Consider the following 17,619-nt stretch of genomic DNA (forward strand, 5'->3'; position numbering starts at 1 on the left):
ATATATATATTTAAATAAGTATGAGAATTTTTGTGCTTGTCAATCCGGAGGTAAGCCAAAAATTGCAGTTCGAATATCTGAAGTTTCAAGTGGGACAAGAAAAATATTTTCGAATTCATATCTTCCCAAAGCTCTTAGAAATATTCTGTGGTTGTGTTTCATTTCAATTTTTGTTTGTTATTATCAATATCTTTATCACTTGGACCAGGATAAGCCAGCACATAGTGAAACAAAAAGGTTTCTTATAAATTTTTCTAAATAGTAATTATAGATAGGGCACTTCTTAAAATTTACAAATTGTTAGTGTATATATTTTTCTGTTATTATCAACTGTCAAGTATATTTTTGAGTTTATTCTCAAGAAACCCATCGAGCCTGTCAAGTATAGGAATCTTTCAAATAAATGAGGAAAAAAATCCTCTTATTTGTTTTTTTTTTCTCTCCTTTTTTTTTTTGTTTTTTTTAACAAAATTTTCTGGTTGTGAAGCATTAATTATTAAAGAAAAAGTACAGGCCACCGTAAGGTCATAAACACATCAAGTAATAAAAGGTGGGCCACATCTGTAGAACTTATATCTTATATTTATGGTGCTAAATTACTATAGTATTAATGTATGATCGATATAGTCAGTATCACCACTGTCCCGACCATTATTCGTACACAAATAATGTGAAGAATATATATATCTCCAAGTTGGAATTCTCCTCTCCACTCACTAAATTGAAAAATATTTGTCTAACTTTCCACCATCACCATCCATTCTCTTCGTTGGGTTATCTCCTCCAAAACCCTGACTGACATATTTAATATCCAAAAACCAATCTCATCAAGTCGTCAAGTAAAGGTATCTTTCGGTTGAACTAATTGGGGCACAATTTGCTCTCGTGTTTCAAGATAACAACAAAACATCAAGGGTCCAAATTTATTATAATTCAGCCATGACCAGCTGTATTGTAGACCCCATTAATTAGTTGTGTGATAGAAATATTGGTTTTATGCCCTTGAAAATTACAAAACACTGAATATTGCACAGTAAAAAGTTAAATTGTTTGGTAAAACCTTTTTGAAATACTGGACCTGAAAACAGGCTTTCACATGAATTAGGAACTTCTAAAAAATTTCTGTAAGTTGTGCCACTTTTTTGGTAACTCCAGTTTCATTTTTTTTAAGGGAATCCTAAACTAATTATTAATATTGAATTATTATCACTAGTATCCCTTAAACTTTAGGGCCATTCCCCTTTGAACTTTAAAAACTCACTCTGGTAATTGAATTTTGAATTGTTCTCACTTAAGTCCTTTTGTTGTAATTTCTGTTAAAATCATATGGAAAAAAGGAGATTAAGTTTTGCCATGTGGTTCTTATATATTTGTTTCTAACAGAAATTCAAACAGAAATACCACCCGATTGCATTACTCACTTTTTTCTATCAGTTTTTAACAAAAATTACAATAAAAGGGGTTAAGTGGGAATAATTCAAAGTTCATGAGGTAAAGTGAGAGTTTTAAAATTCAGAGGGTAAACTGAGAATGACTCTAAAGTTTAGGGGCACGAGCGATAATAATCCATTAGAATTCTATTGGTGAAAAGATTATATATTGATGGGTTAATCCTAATGATTTCAATATATGTAAATGCCAAACTGTAAGTATATGCTTCCAAAGACGAGAAATTGGACCAACACTTGTGTGGCATTTTGTTGTTGCTTCAAAATGCTACAACGGTCTTGATCGGCAGTAGTACGTAGGGCAATAATATAATCTTTTCGTTTATACCCTCTACAACTGTACTACTAATTCTCTCAATCGGCCGCCCTGGAAGCATGTTTTACCATATAGATCTTGAAGAGTATTTTTGTCATTAATTTGTTAGGGCGAAATAGTTGTCATGTTAAATACAAGAATTCCGCATATAAATCTATTATTATTATTTTTGCAACAGTACATGAAAACTACTTGAATCCTTTTCATTTGATTACTTTTTTTTTTTTTTTTTCCGGTAGGCACAAATACGTGTGTGTGTGAATATAGACATACGCATTCAAACACATTTATGACACCTTTACATTTTCTGGTCAGTTTGTGTTTTTTTATTTTTTATTTTTTATTTTTATGATTAAACAAGTTTATCCAATGCTCGTACGTGGTTACAACAAAAGGGGATATGTAGGCTTTTAGTTTGGAACGGAGAATATATATATATGTGTGTGTGTGTGTGTGTGAAATATGTAATTGTATATATCTGTCATCATCTGTCCATATATATTCCTTTCCGACATCGACAGTAATAGTGAGAGCACAAGTCTCGCCATAGAATGCTTATCAGCAAGAATTCCCTTTATCACCATCATGTATATATACACTACGACACATCCGTTATGTATATATCTAGGAAAAAGAAAAAATGTGATACATACGTTTGCGTAGAAAAAAAAAAAAAAAAAAAGATTAAATTATCCTGTACTTTTGTTCTTCTTCCACATTTTATTTTGTTTTTCCTTTCTTTTTATTATCTATTTCTTCCTTCTCTAATTAATTCTGTACTCGAATTGAAGAGACATATGACGCGTCTTCCTCTTAATTATCCTAAAACGATATCATTTTAGGCATATCCCACACACATGTTAGAGTATTACACTTTAAGCCGTCTCCAATATATATGTTTATATTATATTTAGCATTAAAAGTGTGAAGTTACATATATCTGATATGTTACTAAAATAAAACATTCGGACCTGGTAGGTTGGCATCCTCCAAGTGTCTTCTTCTAGATTACAAAGCCCTCCACTCTAAATTTATTAAAAGTAAAAATTAAAAAGGTAATGATTTATTAGATTAGTCTTTTAAGTATTGTTCTTATGGTAACACCATATGTTTCAAGAGAATTTTATGCATGATATAGGGTATTTAAAGAAAGAAAACAACCAAAAAAAAAAAAAAGAAAGAAAGAAAAAGTTCTTATTAGTGATGAATAATATTATACTTACATAAAATGAGAATTCTGCGATACAATATAAAAAAATACCTTGTTGATAAGACATCATTATAAATTACTGGATTATGTAAGAATCACGTAGGGAAAAAACCACCACTCAAGATAGTAAAAAGAATATTATTTATGCCACTGCACTTTTAAAATAAATAATTTTCATTCAGTTGATAAAGAGAAAACAAAAAGGCCATACTAACACCTAATTATTTAGAATGACATAAATTATAAGCCTCCATAAAACCATGACAAACCATGTATTTTTCTCAATCACATATATCAGAATAGAAAAATTTTAAGAAATTAATATAATACTTAATCAAATTAGTACATATCAATCTCAAAATTTTAGAGATTAAATAGGAAAATTATTCAAAAATGTAGTGCTTATTTTGACACAAAATTTAACGTACGCTTTACTTGGTGCAAAAGTATAACATACATACATATATATAATATATTATACGTACCTGTCGAATATTAGCATTTAATTTCTATTTGTTGATATGTTAACTTTTTCATTTACTGATAACACTATTTTTATTTTTAAGTTATTTTAAAATAAGCATTTACTTTTACAAGTTTTTAATGATTAATAACAAACGTTTTAATTGATCTTGATACTTGTTGCTTCTCCCTTTAAGAACCCTTCCTTACCTCGCCACTAATATCCACGACAATCGAGCCATCAAATAAATCCTACCATGACTCAAGTCTATAACAGGGTCTAAAAGATATGTTTTTGGCAATTTACTGAATATCAAATTAACTTAAAAAAATTAATATCAAATTAATTAAATTACTGAAAGCGTAAATTAAAAAATGACATGCAATTTTTACGTGGTTCGGTATAAACTTATATTCATGAGGTCATGTCTAGATATTGAACAATCTATTAAATTTTAGACATACAAATAAAAAACTGACGTATACAAATAAAGACATCTCTTTGATTTTTTCACCGCCGTGTAGAATCAATTTGATAATCTTATTTAACGAGCACTACTCGTCTTCAATGTCTGCTAACTTAAACTTCCTTTAAATCACAAACCATTCTCTCCCGTAGACAATTACTTCTTCTCACGAAGAATGATAATTGGTATAAATTCCTTCAACACTAAGGCTGTAAATTATTCTTCTGAAGAACGTTAAGTGTGGACCTCTCAAGTAAATGCCCCAGAAAGCCAACAGTTTATTTGATTTGAGACTCGTATAGAGCAATACATATATACTCATTCTCAAAGTCGGATAGTAAATTCAAGTAGAATTCGAATTTATCTCTAATTAAACGAGTAATTATCTTCTTTTTATTTTATTGCTCTACCAGATAAAATATATACTCTCCTAATAATTTTAGCTAATGCATATTTTTGAAATTTATCTGATAGAATCTTCTTTTGAAATTTAAATATGTCTGACACTTTTCCGTGCACAATATGTAATCAGAACTGTTGAATTTTTTCTTGAACATTTGCCAACTAAAAATCCTAATAGGGTCAAATTAAGCAGCAAGGACCTTTTGGATTTGGGAAGAGATATAAAGAAAAAAAAAATGCTTGAAGAATATGCGCAAAAGGCAATAATTAATCCCGAGGCAAAATATGATCTAAGTATTCAAAGTTCTATTTGAAATCCTGATCCTGGGAAAAAAAGATCTTATTTGAAATCAAAATCGAAAAGGAAATTTCATAGGATATATACCATATATTGACCAACATTATCTCAACAGATCGGCTTAAACATATATAGTATGTATATATGTATGTATCTTCTTCATTATATAGACCAGGGATTTAGACTGATCATGTTTCGTCGATTATGCGAAATAAATAGATGAGATATTGCCCATACATACGTCCCTATTTTGCCAGCAATACCCAAAACCGAAAGTCTTTGTAGCCCCACAAATAAAAGCAATTCAACATTTCCGTTCCGTCATGGAAAAATTGGAGCCTGACCATATTTGTAAAAATTTCTGACACACATATCATCACTATGTCCACAGAATATAATATATATATATATATATACACACAAATACATATATCTATATAAAAATATCTTAAATCCAGCGCCCAAATAGTCTGGCAAATATAACTGTTCTTGTATTTCCATATAACATTATACACTTATATGTGTACAACACTCGGTTTATTTAAGTGTAATATTCGTAAAATATAATACAACACTTATAATATTGAGTATTGCCCTTAAACCAACAGAATATAACGCATACGTCTAAATGATGTTTCACAAAAATATGAAAAAAGTTAAAACTTTGCCTATATATATATATATATATATAGATTATTTGATTGCAACAAATGGTTGATAATATAACCATCACATAAATATTTCCTTGAAACAAATACTAGCGTTCTAAAAGAATACTTATATGAATAACAATAAGGACGTTGATAATTTTTTTATTATCAAATTAAAGACGTTACATCTTATCAAAAGGGGGTTTTGTAATCTTTATTACATGTTGGGGAAAAAACACACCCTTACATCCACGAAGAAAAAAAAAATAAATTGAAACAAAAATAACAAGAAAATAGAAAAGATAAAAATTTAGGTAGTTTGAAAAAATTTTCTACGTTCACAGAAGAGGGAGAAAATTCACTAATGGTTTCAAAATTACACACTCAACAAACTTTCTTACTTTCTCTCTCTACCTAAAACCCCTTACAGTACTCTTGTCTATCTCTCTCCTCACTTTTCTCTCTCTCTTTCTCAAAAGGAGGCACTCTGTCCCTATATTTTTCTCTGAGCACACATATAAAATCTTACACAAAATACTTATTTATAGACTCATAATAAATCATAAAATAACTCTTACTCAAAAACTGAAAACAGTAACTTAACTAAAAACACAAAATAGTTACTTTTTCAAAATTAATTTGAGTCACTTACTCAACATTACATTACAGAACTTTATAGACTTCTATAGACCTCAAATATTATTCTCAATAATTTGGGATAAGCCACCGTCACGCGGAAACATAATAATACAAAAAAAAAAAAAAATGTCAAGTTTCACAACTGGTGATCATATATCACAATTACTCGGTGAAACTAACCTTAGTAGTAGTGTTATCCACAGATCCTATTTGTTGGTCAAATAAATAAGTGGCATTGGGAAAGCTTGTGACCAACATTTTCTCAAGATCATCATCATAAATTTTAACATTATCGTCGGAAATAAACACCTCCATGGGGTTAAGTACTTCCATGCCTTGTTGGCACATTAACTGACCCCCACTAAATGCTGAAAATCCAGTGTGTTGTGACAATACTGGCCCTGGTGAAACATCCTGATCAAAAGGATCAACGTTGCTTGGTGTAGAGGAGGCGGGGGAACCCGAATTGCATCCGCCACACAAGCTAAATTCGCCGACACTCCCGCCCCTCCTAGTGCCATTGACAGGAGACTTGATGGAAGCACCGTCGACGACCACACGGGGAAGGTTTAGTAGAGTAAGTTTCGAAGCAATTTTGTTGAGAATCCGGGCCGAGGAAGAAGAGGAAGATGAAGAAGACCTTGTCTCTTGATCAAGATCATGAGAAATAGTTGTGCTAGTACTAGAAGTAGTCTTTGCATTACTAGTACTGGTGGGACCATCATGTGAACTAGGCTTGGCTATGTTGTTAAGTAGATGAGAAGCTGAAGTTGACAATGCAATTTTGTTATTATTTTGAGTACTTGTAGTAGTACTAGTACTACTTGTGCCAGAAATAACGTTACCAGGATCACTGAAAATGTTGTCATCTTCAGAAGAACCACTTTCTCTCTCCTCATTAGGATCTGTTGGTTTCTGGGATTCATGTTGATGATCAGAGAGGTTGATGTTGTGGTCAGGGTTCGTAGACAAATGTGCGGTAGTTGTGGGGGTACAAGTTGTACTAGAACTAGCAAGATTTATCTCTGCCACGCGTCTTCTCAGCTTTGTGTTCCAGTAATTCTTGATTTCGTTGTCTGTTCGCTTATACAAGTGTCTGGCTATGGTTGACCACCTATAGTAGAGGGAAGAAAAGAAACTAGTGAATTACTTTATATACATACATATATACACATATATTATTTGCTATACAGTACTTTATGATTGTTACTAATGCTTTAGTCACATGATGGATTCCTACTTTTCTGAATGGTTAAATGAAATTGGATGGACAATAATTGGAGCTTAATAATGAGAATATGATGGTTTCAGAAACAATACTTTAATGACCAGTTGATTTTTCAATAGTATCAGAAGTATTGTATATAGAACTTTCAAAAAGGAGATGATTTCATGAGTATAAAGTAATTATTTCAATGAGAATAATTTGTTAAGTTATTGTTAATGCACAATTCTTGAACTTTTATTTTTTCACTAAATTCTGTTAAATTTTCATTTTATTTATGATTTTTTTTTTGGTGTTTTGTTTTTTAAATAAATTGAAAGAGAGTAGATAACCAGTATGATCAAAGTATGTGAACATGTACCCTGACTAGATTGACATCAATCCTGCACCAAGTCCACGACTCAAAATATTACTACTGTTTGATTTTTCTCATATTTTAAAATATAATGTTTGAAATACGTGCAATACACGCTTCTATATATATATATATAATATACAATTTCATTAGAGAAACATTTGACTAAAAATCATATAAAAATCTAACATCAATGCATTATTTTCTATTATTTTTGTTATTACCTACCAATAAATCCTCTAAAATAAATGAAGTCCACTGGCAAAGGAGAGGAAGAATGGCTGAAAATGGAAAAACCAAATTATTAATGTCTTACAGTCACCTGTTTCCCAGAACAGCATGAAGTCGAATAATAGTCTGCTCTTCCTCCGGACTGAATTCTCCTCTCCTAATGCCCGGCCTCAGGTAATTCGCCCATCTCAATCTGCAGCTCTTCCCACACCTCAAAAGCCCTAAAAAAAGTAATATTCATAAACATAAATAATTCTTCCACTACTTTCTGAACCATGAATTCTGCAACATAAGACGGATAAAAATTCTACAATTGTTAATTCTTCAACTACTTTCTGGACCTAGTTGGTTGCCGTGACCTAATTGGAATGTACTAATAAGATCTGATATCAGTTATTTTCTCTCGTCTAAAAAAAAGACTACTTTCCGAATCAATATGATTAATACCACGGGAAAAAATGAATTAATGTACGAGGAAAAAATGAGTATTTGTTAAAAAAAAAAAAGAACACTCCATCTCTCTCCCCAAGCTCCCATGGCAGATACTAAAATTTAGTAATAATAATAGAAAAAATAAAATCCTCAAGGACATTATATATATATATATATTTTTAGGTCCCATCTAAACAAGCTCCCAACTCAAATTATTGAGCATACTTTGATTAATCTGAAACTTCAGAAGTGACCCCTATCTCTATAAGCTAAGTTTTATCCCGAACATACAATACTACAAACCGTCCTAAATAGAATAAAAATGTGATATTATCATTATTATTATACGCACTAAAGTATATTCAAGTGGGAAAATAATATGATTGAATTATAATATGGACCAGCTTTCTGGGGCAAGGAACGCCAGCCTCCTTCGCCGTGTTGTCGAACGTAAGAGAAGAGCTTCTGGTCTTCTTCTTCGGTCCATGAACCTTTCTTCAGCCCTTGTTTGCCGCAGCATGAAGTCTTTCCCATGTTCGATTATAGTACAGTAAAAAAACATAAACAAAAAGAAAGGAGAAAGTAAATATTTATATAAATATATACACACATATATATATATGGCTTGACAAAGCATGCAAAAGCTCCTATATATATATATGATAATATATAACGGCGTTGAAGATGTGTACACATAATAATGATATTAAAATATATTATGATGTTGAGTTGTGTGGAAGATGGCCCAGTTCTAGATGTACTAGTACTGGCTGTAATGTGTGTGGCGCCAAGCCTCTAATTTTAGTCCCAAATCTGAAAAGGAGAAAATTATTTCTGGTCTTCTGTCCAGGTCTGTGGATATCCTCTACCCCACCCCCGCTGGTAGGATCAAAACAAATGAATTATCTACCCGTTAAATTTATATCAAAAACTGTGATATGTTTATTTTTTCACTTTAATAGAGTTTTAATCGTATCTAATGATAAAATATATACCCTACTGACTCGAAAGTCTCCTTTTTAGATATATATATATATATATATATATATATATCAATCAGAGGAAATGATTAACGTGACATGTTTTGATTAAAGCCGACATTATAAAGGTTGACCATTGAAGCTGGGAGTTGAAGTGGGGAAGCAAATAATTGAATTTGCACAATAATGATTCCGGAAATTTTTATGATGGAGGAAGTTATTTTACTCTATTAGTGAGGAAATTGTTTTCAATCGTCGGCTTAATTTTTTAATAGTAAGATCTGTATAGATCCGTATTAAAAATTTACAGCGTGTCACACAGAATCGCCTCCGTTGCAGATATGATAGTTAAAAAATTAATCTAACAGTAAAAATACTTGTTATATCGGTGGAACAAAATAGCTTGCTCCACCGTAAAGACAACCTAATGATTCTTCATGATATTATCTCCATAAGATTTTTTATGATGTTCCTGAATTTACTGTAGGACGTCTATTGATCCAATTTCATGATTTTTATTCTAAAAGGGAGTTTCTCTGGTAGGACCAGAAAATTTTTCAACCGTCAGCTTAATATTAGAAACTGGTTGTTTTGTATGCTTGTTTAATCTGATGTGATTTTTATCAGATCTAATAATTAGAAACTTTTACTACCAGTAGAAAAAACCTATCAGAGAAAGTCCTATTTTAAAAATGTTTCTAGTTACTATCTAAGTGATAAAATGTTAATCATAATTAATTACTTAAAAATTTAGAAAGGAATGGTCCATTTGGTAAACATGTTCAAAATGTGGTTATATATATATTAAATAGAAAATTTGAAAAAATAAATAGTTTAAGTTTTGTTTCAAACTACCTGAAAATAAGACGGGGTGTAAACTTAGGTCTCGTTCATTTCACCGATTTGAGTTTTCAGTTCTAGATTTTTACAGTAAAAAACTCTCAGAAAATGTCACATCTAACTTTTAATGCTACAGTGTAAAGTTCTCACAAAATGTCACATCTCAACTCGAATTAAAAACTCGAATCCGTAAAGTGAACGAAGCCTTAGATTTATTAGGTTTTTTGGGTTTAAAATATCAAATAAATGATTTAAATTAAAACTTAAACAATTCTGCCGAACACTGATTTAAACCAACTATTTGAGTCAAACTACTTGAACTAGTTTACCAAACAAGCCCTAAAGTAATCAAATGAACTTTGTCGTAAAAAATTATTTTGTGATTTTTTTACAGGTCGGTTAATTTTTTCATCACATTCCCACATATTCGGACACTATTTAATTATACTACCACTATGCCCTGATTAGACGATAAGAAGTCGATTCAAATTACCGATTTAGTTCCATTCACGAAACACGTTCCGAATTGACAAATGACAATGACCAAATTGAAACACCAAACTGTTTAGCGCAATTGATTATTTCTCAACTATATATTACAGAAGTAGAGTGTGAAAAGATTTAGTGCAATTCGTGGACATGTTCTAAATAGTAATTATTGACCAAATCGACATTGACCAAATTGAAACACCAAACACATTCATAAGCTATCTTTTCGGTGATTGCATCACTTAAAATTTTTCACTTTTTTAGGAAATATTCAATATATGTCAAGTCAACCTTTTTGTTAAATGTCCAAAATATGCACTTTTTCCCCCCCTCCAAAGAAACTATCCAAAATACATAGGCATGTAAAGATCAAATAAGTAGTGCTTCCTAGCCCATTGGAGGTCTGAGCAAAAGAGTTTGGAAAAGAAAAAGCAATACAAAAATAATACATCTTTCTTACCATCTATTAGTAGGAATAATCGTGTGGTCCTTCTATGTCCGTTTACACTTACTTTTGATATGCTAACAAAAGTGGACGGTTTGACATTTCCTCAAGATCTTAGAGAACATCACTCAAATTATCATATATATATATATATATATATATATATATACACACGAGTTTTTAATAATTATTACATATAAAATATATAAATTGAATGATATGACGTGATGTCGTATTTATCATAATCCAATTTTATTAATTGTCACAAATTTTTTTAATTAATTATTAATTTTATTACACTTGTTGAATTAATATTTTGAAATTAAAATAATAATCTTTATTTATAAATTAATATTGAAGTAGCCTTTAATGCTAATAATCCAAAGCCCCCGCAACCCCCACCACATGCTATATATATAGACCAAAGGGTGATCTATTACGGTTAGTTTTGTATGATTTGGGCTTTGGCTAAAAATTAGACTTGGGCCTGGGAAAATATAAGAATGATTATTGGGCTGGGTTGTCACTTAAACTTGGAGGTTTTCAAAAAGATGAGAAAATAAATTTAAGAGAGAAGAGATAGAACGAGGGCTGGGAAAGAAACGGAAGGGATGAGAATATATTGTCCTGAGGAGGTGAATGTCGGTTTTCGATCAGCGACCGAATTGGAAAATCCAAAACCAGAGGCCGATTGAACAATGTCACACAGTTCGGTTTCACCGACCGCAGGTGTCGACCACCGCCTCTGTCGGTTTTTGGTCTACGCCATTGGTCATCGTCAATTTTCGAATAAGTTGAACAGTCATATTTAAAATGTCTCCAAACAAGTTCCCAAATCTACTAAATTAACCCAATTAGTCTTTTATCCATCCCACTTTTAAAATGTACGCACTGCTTCCTTCTTAATAATCGCAGCCTAACATAGCAGAAACTGTTGAAACATATGCTCCTACAGTCCATATATAGGTTAAAAACATGTCACGTGGTTTCACCTAAACGACAATAGGATAGTAATACAAGGAAACGAACAGAATATATAATTATGAGAATAATGAGAAATTAAAAAAAAATCAAACAACAGTACAAATAACATAAGAAAGCATTCGGTGCACAATGAAGCTTCTCCAACGAACTTGAAAAGTGCCCAAACTATCAAACGCGAAAAGCCTGGTGAATACTCAATTTGCCCAAACTATACCCCCGGGACACCCTAGGAACACCCCCGGGACACCCCGGGGCACACCCAGGACACCCCCGAGAGAACCACGGGACACCACTAGGAGAACCCCGGGACACCCCCAGGAGACCCCCGAAGCACCCCCGGGGGAAACCCGGGGCACCATCGAGATACCCCCGGGGCTCCCCCAGGGCACCCCCGGTGCACCCCTGGGAGACCCCCCGGAGACCCCCAGGAGACGCCCGGAAACCCCGGGGAGACCCCCAGAAAACCCCCGGGAAACCCCCGGGGTAACCCCAACACTCCCGGGGCACGACTGGGGCACCCCCGGGACACCCGCGGGACACCCCTGGGGCAACCCCGGGGCACCCCCCAAACACCTCCGGGACACCCTCGGGACACCCCTGCAACAAGCCGGGGGCACTCCCGGGGAACACCCGGGGCACCCCCAAGGAACCCCCGGGGTACTCCAGGGACACCCCCGGGGCACCCTCGAGGAACCCCTGGGGCACCCCCAGGACACCCGCAAGGTAACACCCCAGGGAGACCCCAGGGACACCCCGGGGACACCCTAAGCGCACCCCCGGGGGCCCCGGGAGACCCACGTGACCCCCAGGGCACCCCGGGGCACGCCCAAGGCTCCACCGGGGCACCCCCCGGGCACCCTCGCGACAACCCCGGGGCACCTCTGGGACACCCCTGGGGCAACCCCGGGAAACCCCCGGGGCGACCCCAGGGCACCCCCGGGAAACACCCAGGACACCCCTGGGGCTCCCCCTAGGCACCAGGGAACCCCCAGGGCAACCCCGGTGCACCCCTAGGAGACCTACGGGAGATGCCCGGGAGAACCTCAGGAGACCCCGGGGAGACGCCCGGGGCACCCCCGGGACACCCCCGGATCCCCCCCGGGGCACCCCGGGGGCAACCCCGGTGCAACCCAAAGAGACCCCGGGGACACCCACGGGGCGCCCCCGGGACGCCCCTGGGAATCCCCGGGGCCCCGCCGGGGAGCCCCTGGGGCACCACCGGGGTAGCCCCAGGGAACCCCTGGGGCACCCCCGGGGAAACCCCGAGGTACCCCCCGGTGCACCCTCGGAGACCCCTCGGAGAACCCCGGGTCACCCCCGGGACACCGCCGGGGCACCCCTGGTACACCCCTGGGACACGCCTGGCCCGGGATACCGCCGAGACACCCCCGGGGCATCCTCAGTGAACCCCCGGGGCAACCCCAGTACACCACCGGGAGACCCCTGGGAGCACCCCGGGAGACCCCATGGCCCCTGGAGCACCACTAGGGCACCTCTGGGGCTCCCCCGGGGCCACGGGAGACCCCTGGGTGACCCGCGGGACACCCGCAGGGCACCTCGTGGGCACGCCCGGGGCACCCCTTGAGCCGCAGGACACACCCATCCCTGAGAGACCCCCGAGAGACCATCGGGACACTCCCGGGACACTCTCGGGGAACCCCCGGGGCACTCCCTCGACACCCCCGAGGCACCCCCGGGAGGCCCCCGGGACACCCCCAGGAGACCCCCGGCACACCACCCCCTGGACACCCCCGGGGCACCCTCGGCCAACTTCCGGGGCAACCCCGGTGCACCCCCGGGAGACCCCTAGGACACCCCCGGGAGAACCCCAAGAGACCCCCGGGGCACCCTCGCGCCACCCCCGTGGCACCTGTGGGGCACCCCCGGGAACCCACGGGGCCCCCAAGGGCTCCTCCGGAAACCCCCAGGAGACCCTCGGCAGAACCCCGAGGCCCCCCCAGGACATCCCGGGGACACACCCGGGACACCGCCAGGGCACCCACGGCGCACCCGCACTACATCATCCTAGGGGAAGCCGCGGGACACCCCGGGAACACCCCTGGGCACCGCCGTGGCTGCCTCGGGGTACCCTCGGGGCTCCGGGTGACACCCGTGACACCCCCGGCGCACCTCCGGGGCACCCCTGAGACACAACCGGAGCACATTGGGGCCCTGGGAGACCCCCGAGAGACCCCCGTGACACCCCCGGGGCACCCATTGGACACCCCCGGGAGACCCCCAGAACACTCCCAGCACACCACCGTGCCCACCCTGGGACCTCCGGGAAACTCCGGGGCACCCACAGGAAACCCCCGGGACAACACCGGGGCACCCCCGGAAGACCCAAGCGACACCCCTGGGACACCCCCGAGGCAACCCCGGGGCACCCCCAGAAAACCGCCGCGAGACCCCCGGGCGACCCCCAGGAGACCGTCGGGCCTGGGGCCACCCCCGCGGCACCTTTGGGTAACCCCCCGTGGCACTCCCGAGGCACCCCTGGGGCAACCCTAGGGCACCCCCGATGCACCCCTGGCAGATCCCCGGGAAACCCCCGGGAGACCCCTAGGAGACCCCCGGGAGACCTTTGGAGACCCCTGGGACGCTGCCGGGGAAACCGCGTGGCCCCGGGGCACCCCGGGTCACTGCCGGGACACCCCAGGGACACCCCCGGAACTCCCTCGGGGCAACCCCGGGAAACCTCCGGGGCAATCCCGGGACGCCAACGGGACCCGCCCGGGACACCCACGAGACACCCCTCGGGAACCCCCAGTGCACCCCCGTGGCAAACCCGGCGCACCCCCGTGGAAAACCAGGGGCAACCCCGGGGTACCCCAGTGTACCCCCGGGATACCCCGGGAGACCCCCGGGACAACCCGAGGACATCCAGGGGAACCCCCGGGGCACTCCCGAGGCATCCCCGATGCACACCCGAGAGACCCCCGGGAAACCCCCGGCAAACGCCCAGGCGACCCCTAGGAGACCCCCGGGAGAACCCCGGGGCAACCCTTGGGCACCCTCGCCGCACCCGCGCGGCACCCCAGGCAGACCCCCAGGACACCCCGGGGACACACCTGGGGCACCCCCAGGGCTCCCCTGGGGCACCCGCAGGGCACCCCCGGGAGACCCCCAGGACGCCGCCGGGGCACCCCCGCGACACCCCTGGGGCACACCCGAGAGATCCCCGGGACACCCCCGGAACATCCCCGGGGCAACTCCGGGAAACCCCCGGGAAACCCCCGGGGCACCCCCGAGGCAACCCCGGGGCACCCCCGGGAGGCCCCTGGGACACCCGCAAAAACCCCCGGGACACCCCCGGGGCACCCCCGTGGCAAACCCGGGGCACCCCGGTGTACCCCCGGGACACCCTCGGGAGAAGCTCGGGAGACCCCCGGGACACCCCTATGGTACCCCCGGAACACCCCCGGGGCAACACCGGCAGCGAAATGTTTTTGCAAAATTCCAACTCATGTGCAAAACATTTTGTTGGCTATCCTCCATAATCCCATTCTGCCTTTAATCTATCGAAGGATACGAGGCAAAAAAATATGAAAGCACGTAAAAGAGAAATTTACCAAACGTGGATTTAGTGCAAAAGCCTGAAGACAACATTGGGATCCCTCATTAAACCTTCCTTTACACATATATGCACTTCATAAATTTGACCATGCATCAGCAAAATTGTGACAAAGCTCCGCCATAATACTATCAATTGTTTTTATCAGTAGCAAAGAAAACAAATTACAAGAACTAACATACGTTATAAGTCTAAAGCTAGTCACTTCAAGCAAGGTGGTGCTGAGTCCCTAGTGCTAGGAACCAAGATCATATACCTATGCAAACCAGCCAACAAAGCGAGTCTACCGATGACAACAGCCAGATCAGGCAGGCTTCATTAAAATTTCCAACCATAATTGGTATGCCGTAATGTCATTGTTTCGTAAGAAGTCCTATCTGCTTAAGACATTGTTAGGGATTTGGTGGGAAATTTGGCTGGAGAGAAACCGAAGAATTCTTAAAGGAAGTAATTAGGAGGACATGTAACCTGGGATAGGATTAAAATCAACATTGCGTTTTGGATTCACACAAATATATAGGCTTAGGGCTAGTTCCTCGACGAAATTTTTCCTCTTTTCTTGTAAATTTTCTATCTCGTTTATTAATAAAACTTTCTCTAGTTTCTTTATCAAAAAATAAAAATAAAAATAAGAAGTCGTACCTGCTTAAGGAATGATGAACAATATTTAATTACCACACACACCTCTCATTACTTGTAAGAACATATCTTAATTTTAAATAAGAGTCACATAAAAATAAAAAATAAAAAATAAACGTTCACAATCCAAACAGATTCTAACACTATGAAAAATTGGAGGTGCATGCGCAAAAAATTTATGCCAGTAACAAACCTCAATAGCAACTAAATAGTAGCAGATTGTAACATCAATATTGCCTTTTTCCTGAGGAAAAAACATAGAAACAACGACTATTAGACTCTTGGAGGCTGAATACTTTTGTGGAAACCATCAAATATGTTAAATATACCCTCCAAGCATTTGCCATATTTCCATTAATACTCAGCAAAGTGTGGCTCAATTTGAAGAGCTCTTCATTAGATGCATGAAACGTGAAATGCTCAGAAACCAAATATAAATACTGACGAGAGTACTAATTTCTAAGTTTAAATGAACGCTAAGCCATATTAAAAACTTCTAAAACAAGCTGATAACTGATAGCACCCAAAAAAAGGATATTATCTGCGCGCCAGGGGTTTCTTTCATAAACAGCATTGCTGTGCTCTAGTGCTTGCTTATAGTTTCCAGACTTGTACTTCTAATGAGCAAGAGCCATGAGCATGTCTTCATTAAATGCATAATAGAAAAAGCAAAAATTTAATACTAATATTGTAAGTCATAGTTTCTTCAAATAAAGTTTAAAGAAGTTCCATAGCAAAAAAAACGAAGCATTGAATAATAAGCTCTACTTGGCTCCTTAATTGAACTTAGGTTTGTTATGTCTAACGCATTCACCAATACTAAGTAACTAATTTCTACAGCACACTAAACCCATTTAGGCAAAAGAAAAACTAATAAAGAAACAAGGATTAAAAGAAAAAGGTAATAAAGCTTGTCTCTTTGTTTTTGGTCCCAGGCCGCCCTCTTGCTTGAAGGGAAAGCAAATTTGGTAAACATCCACAGTGAAGTCAAATAAAGAGGAAATGAAATAAAAACAAGAACTGCGTTTAAGATTGGAACAATTATAAATACACAATATTGTATCGTCATTCTAATTCATTCAGGAGGGAAGAAAAGGTTTACTTATAGAAACAGATGGAAATAAAGTTTACTCCAAACGTGATACAAAATTGATATCAATAGTGTATTCTTTTTTGCTAAACAGATTTTATTTTCATACAAGTGTTCAGAGAAGGGAAGGCACTTTCGTCAACAATTTTTTTAATGGAAGCAAAAAATTCGAATTAATTCCAATGAGATAGTAAAAAGGTAAATAATACAAACGTGGAATGAAATGTAAACTTCGTCACAATGTTTAGGCTAAATTAGCACAATCTAAAACTCCTGTATAATGCGAGCAATATGCAATTATTGTTTTTTTTTACAAGAAATAACCTGATATTGATGAAAAAATATAATAAAATAAAAAATAAGAAAAAAAAGTCAGATACAAGGATGGGTACAAGAAGTTCACCAAAGAATTATGGAACATATATTACCTTCCACCATATATA

The 17,619-nt window shown here is 39.4% G+C and overlaps 1 protein-coding gene across 2 annotated transcripts; it reads right to left on the reverse strand.

Moving 5' to 3' along the window:
* Positions 1-5,971: 5,971 nt before the first annotated feature.
* Positions 5,972-8,740, reverse strand: LOC21399045 (myb-related protein 330). 2 transcript variants are annotated; one of them, XM_024162444.1, is made up of 4 exons: positions 8,537-8,740; positions 7,795-7,924; positions 6,738-7,006; positions 5,972-6,656 (listed from the first exon to the last, which is right to left on the reverse strand). In XM_024162444.1, the coding sequence occupies exons 1-4, from the start codon at positions 8,667-8,669 to the stop codon at positions 6,055-6,057; spliced, it is 1,134 nt and encodes a 377-aa protein (XP_024018212.1). In that variant the 5' UTR covers positions 8,670-8,740; the 3' UTR covers positions 5,972-6,054. The 2 variants fall into 2 exon arrangements, with proteins under 2 accessions (XP_024018212.1, XP_024018211.1); XM_024162443.1 differs by having other exon boundaries at positions 5,972-7,006.
* Between the last annotated feature and the right edge of the window lie 8,879 nt (positions 8,741-17,619).

This window comes from Morus notabilis, unplaced genomic scaffold (assembly GCF_000414095.1).
Source record: "Morus notabilis unplaced genomic scaffold, ASM41409v2 Scaffold226, whole genome shotgun sequence".
Taxonomy (NCBI): Eukaryota; Viridiplantae; Streptophyta; class Magnoliopsida; order Rosales; family Moraceae; genus Morus; species Morus notabilis.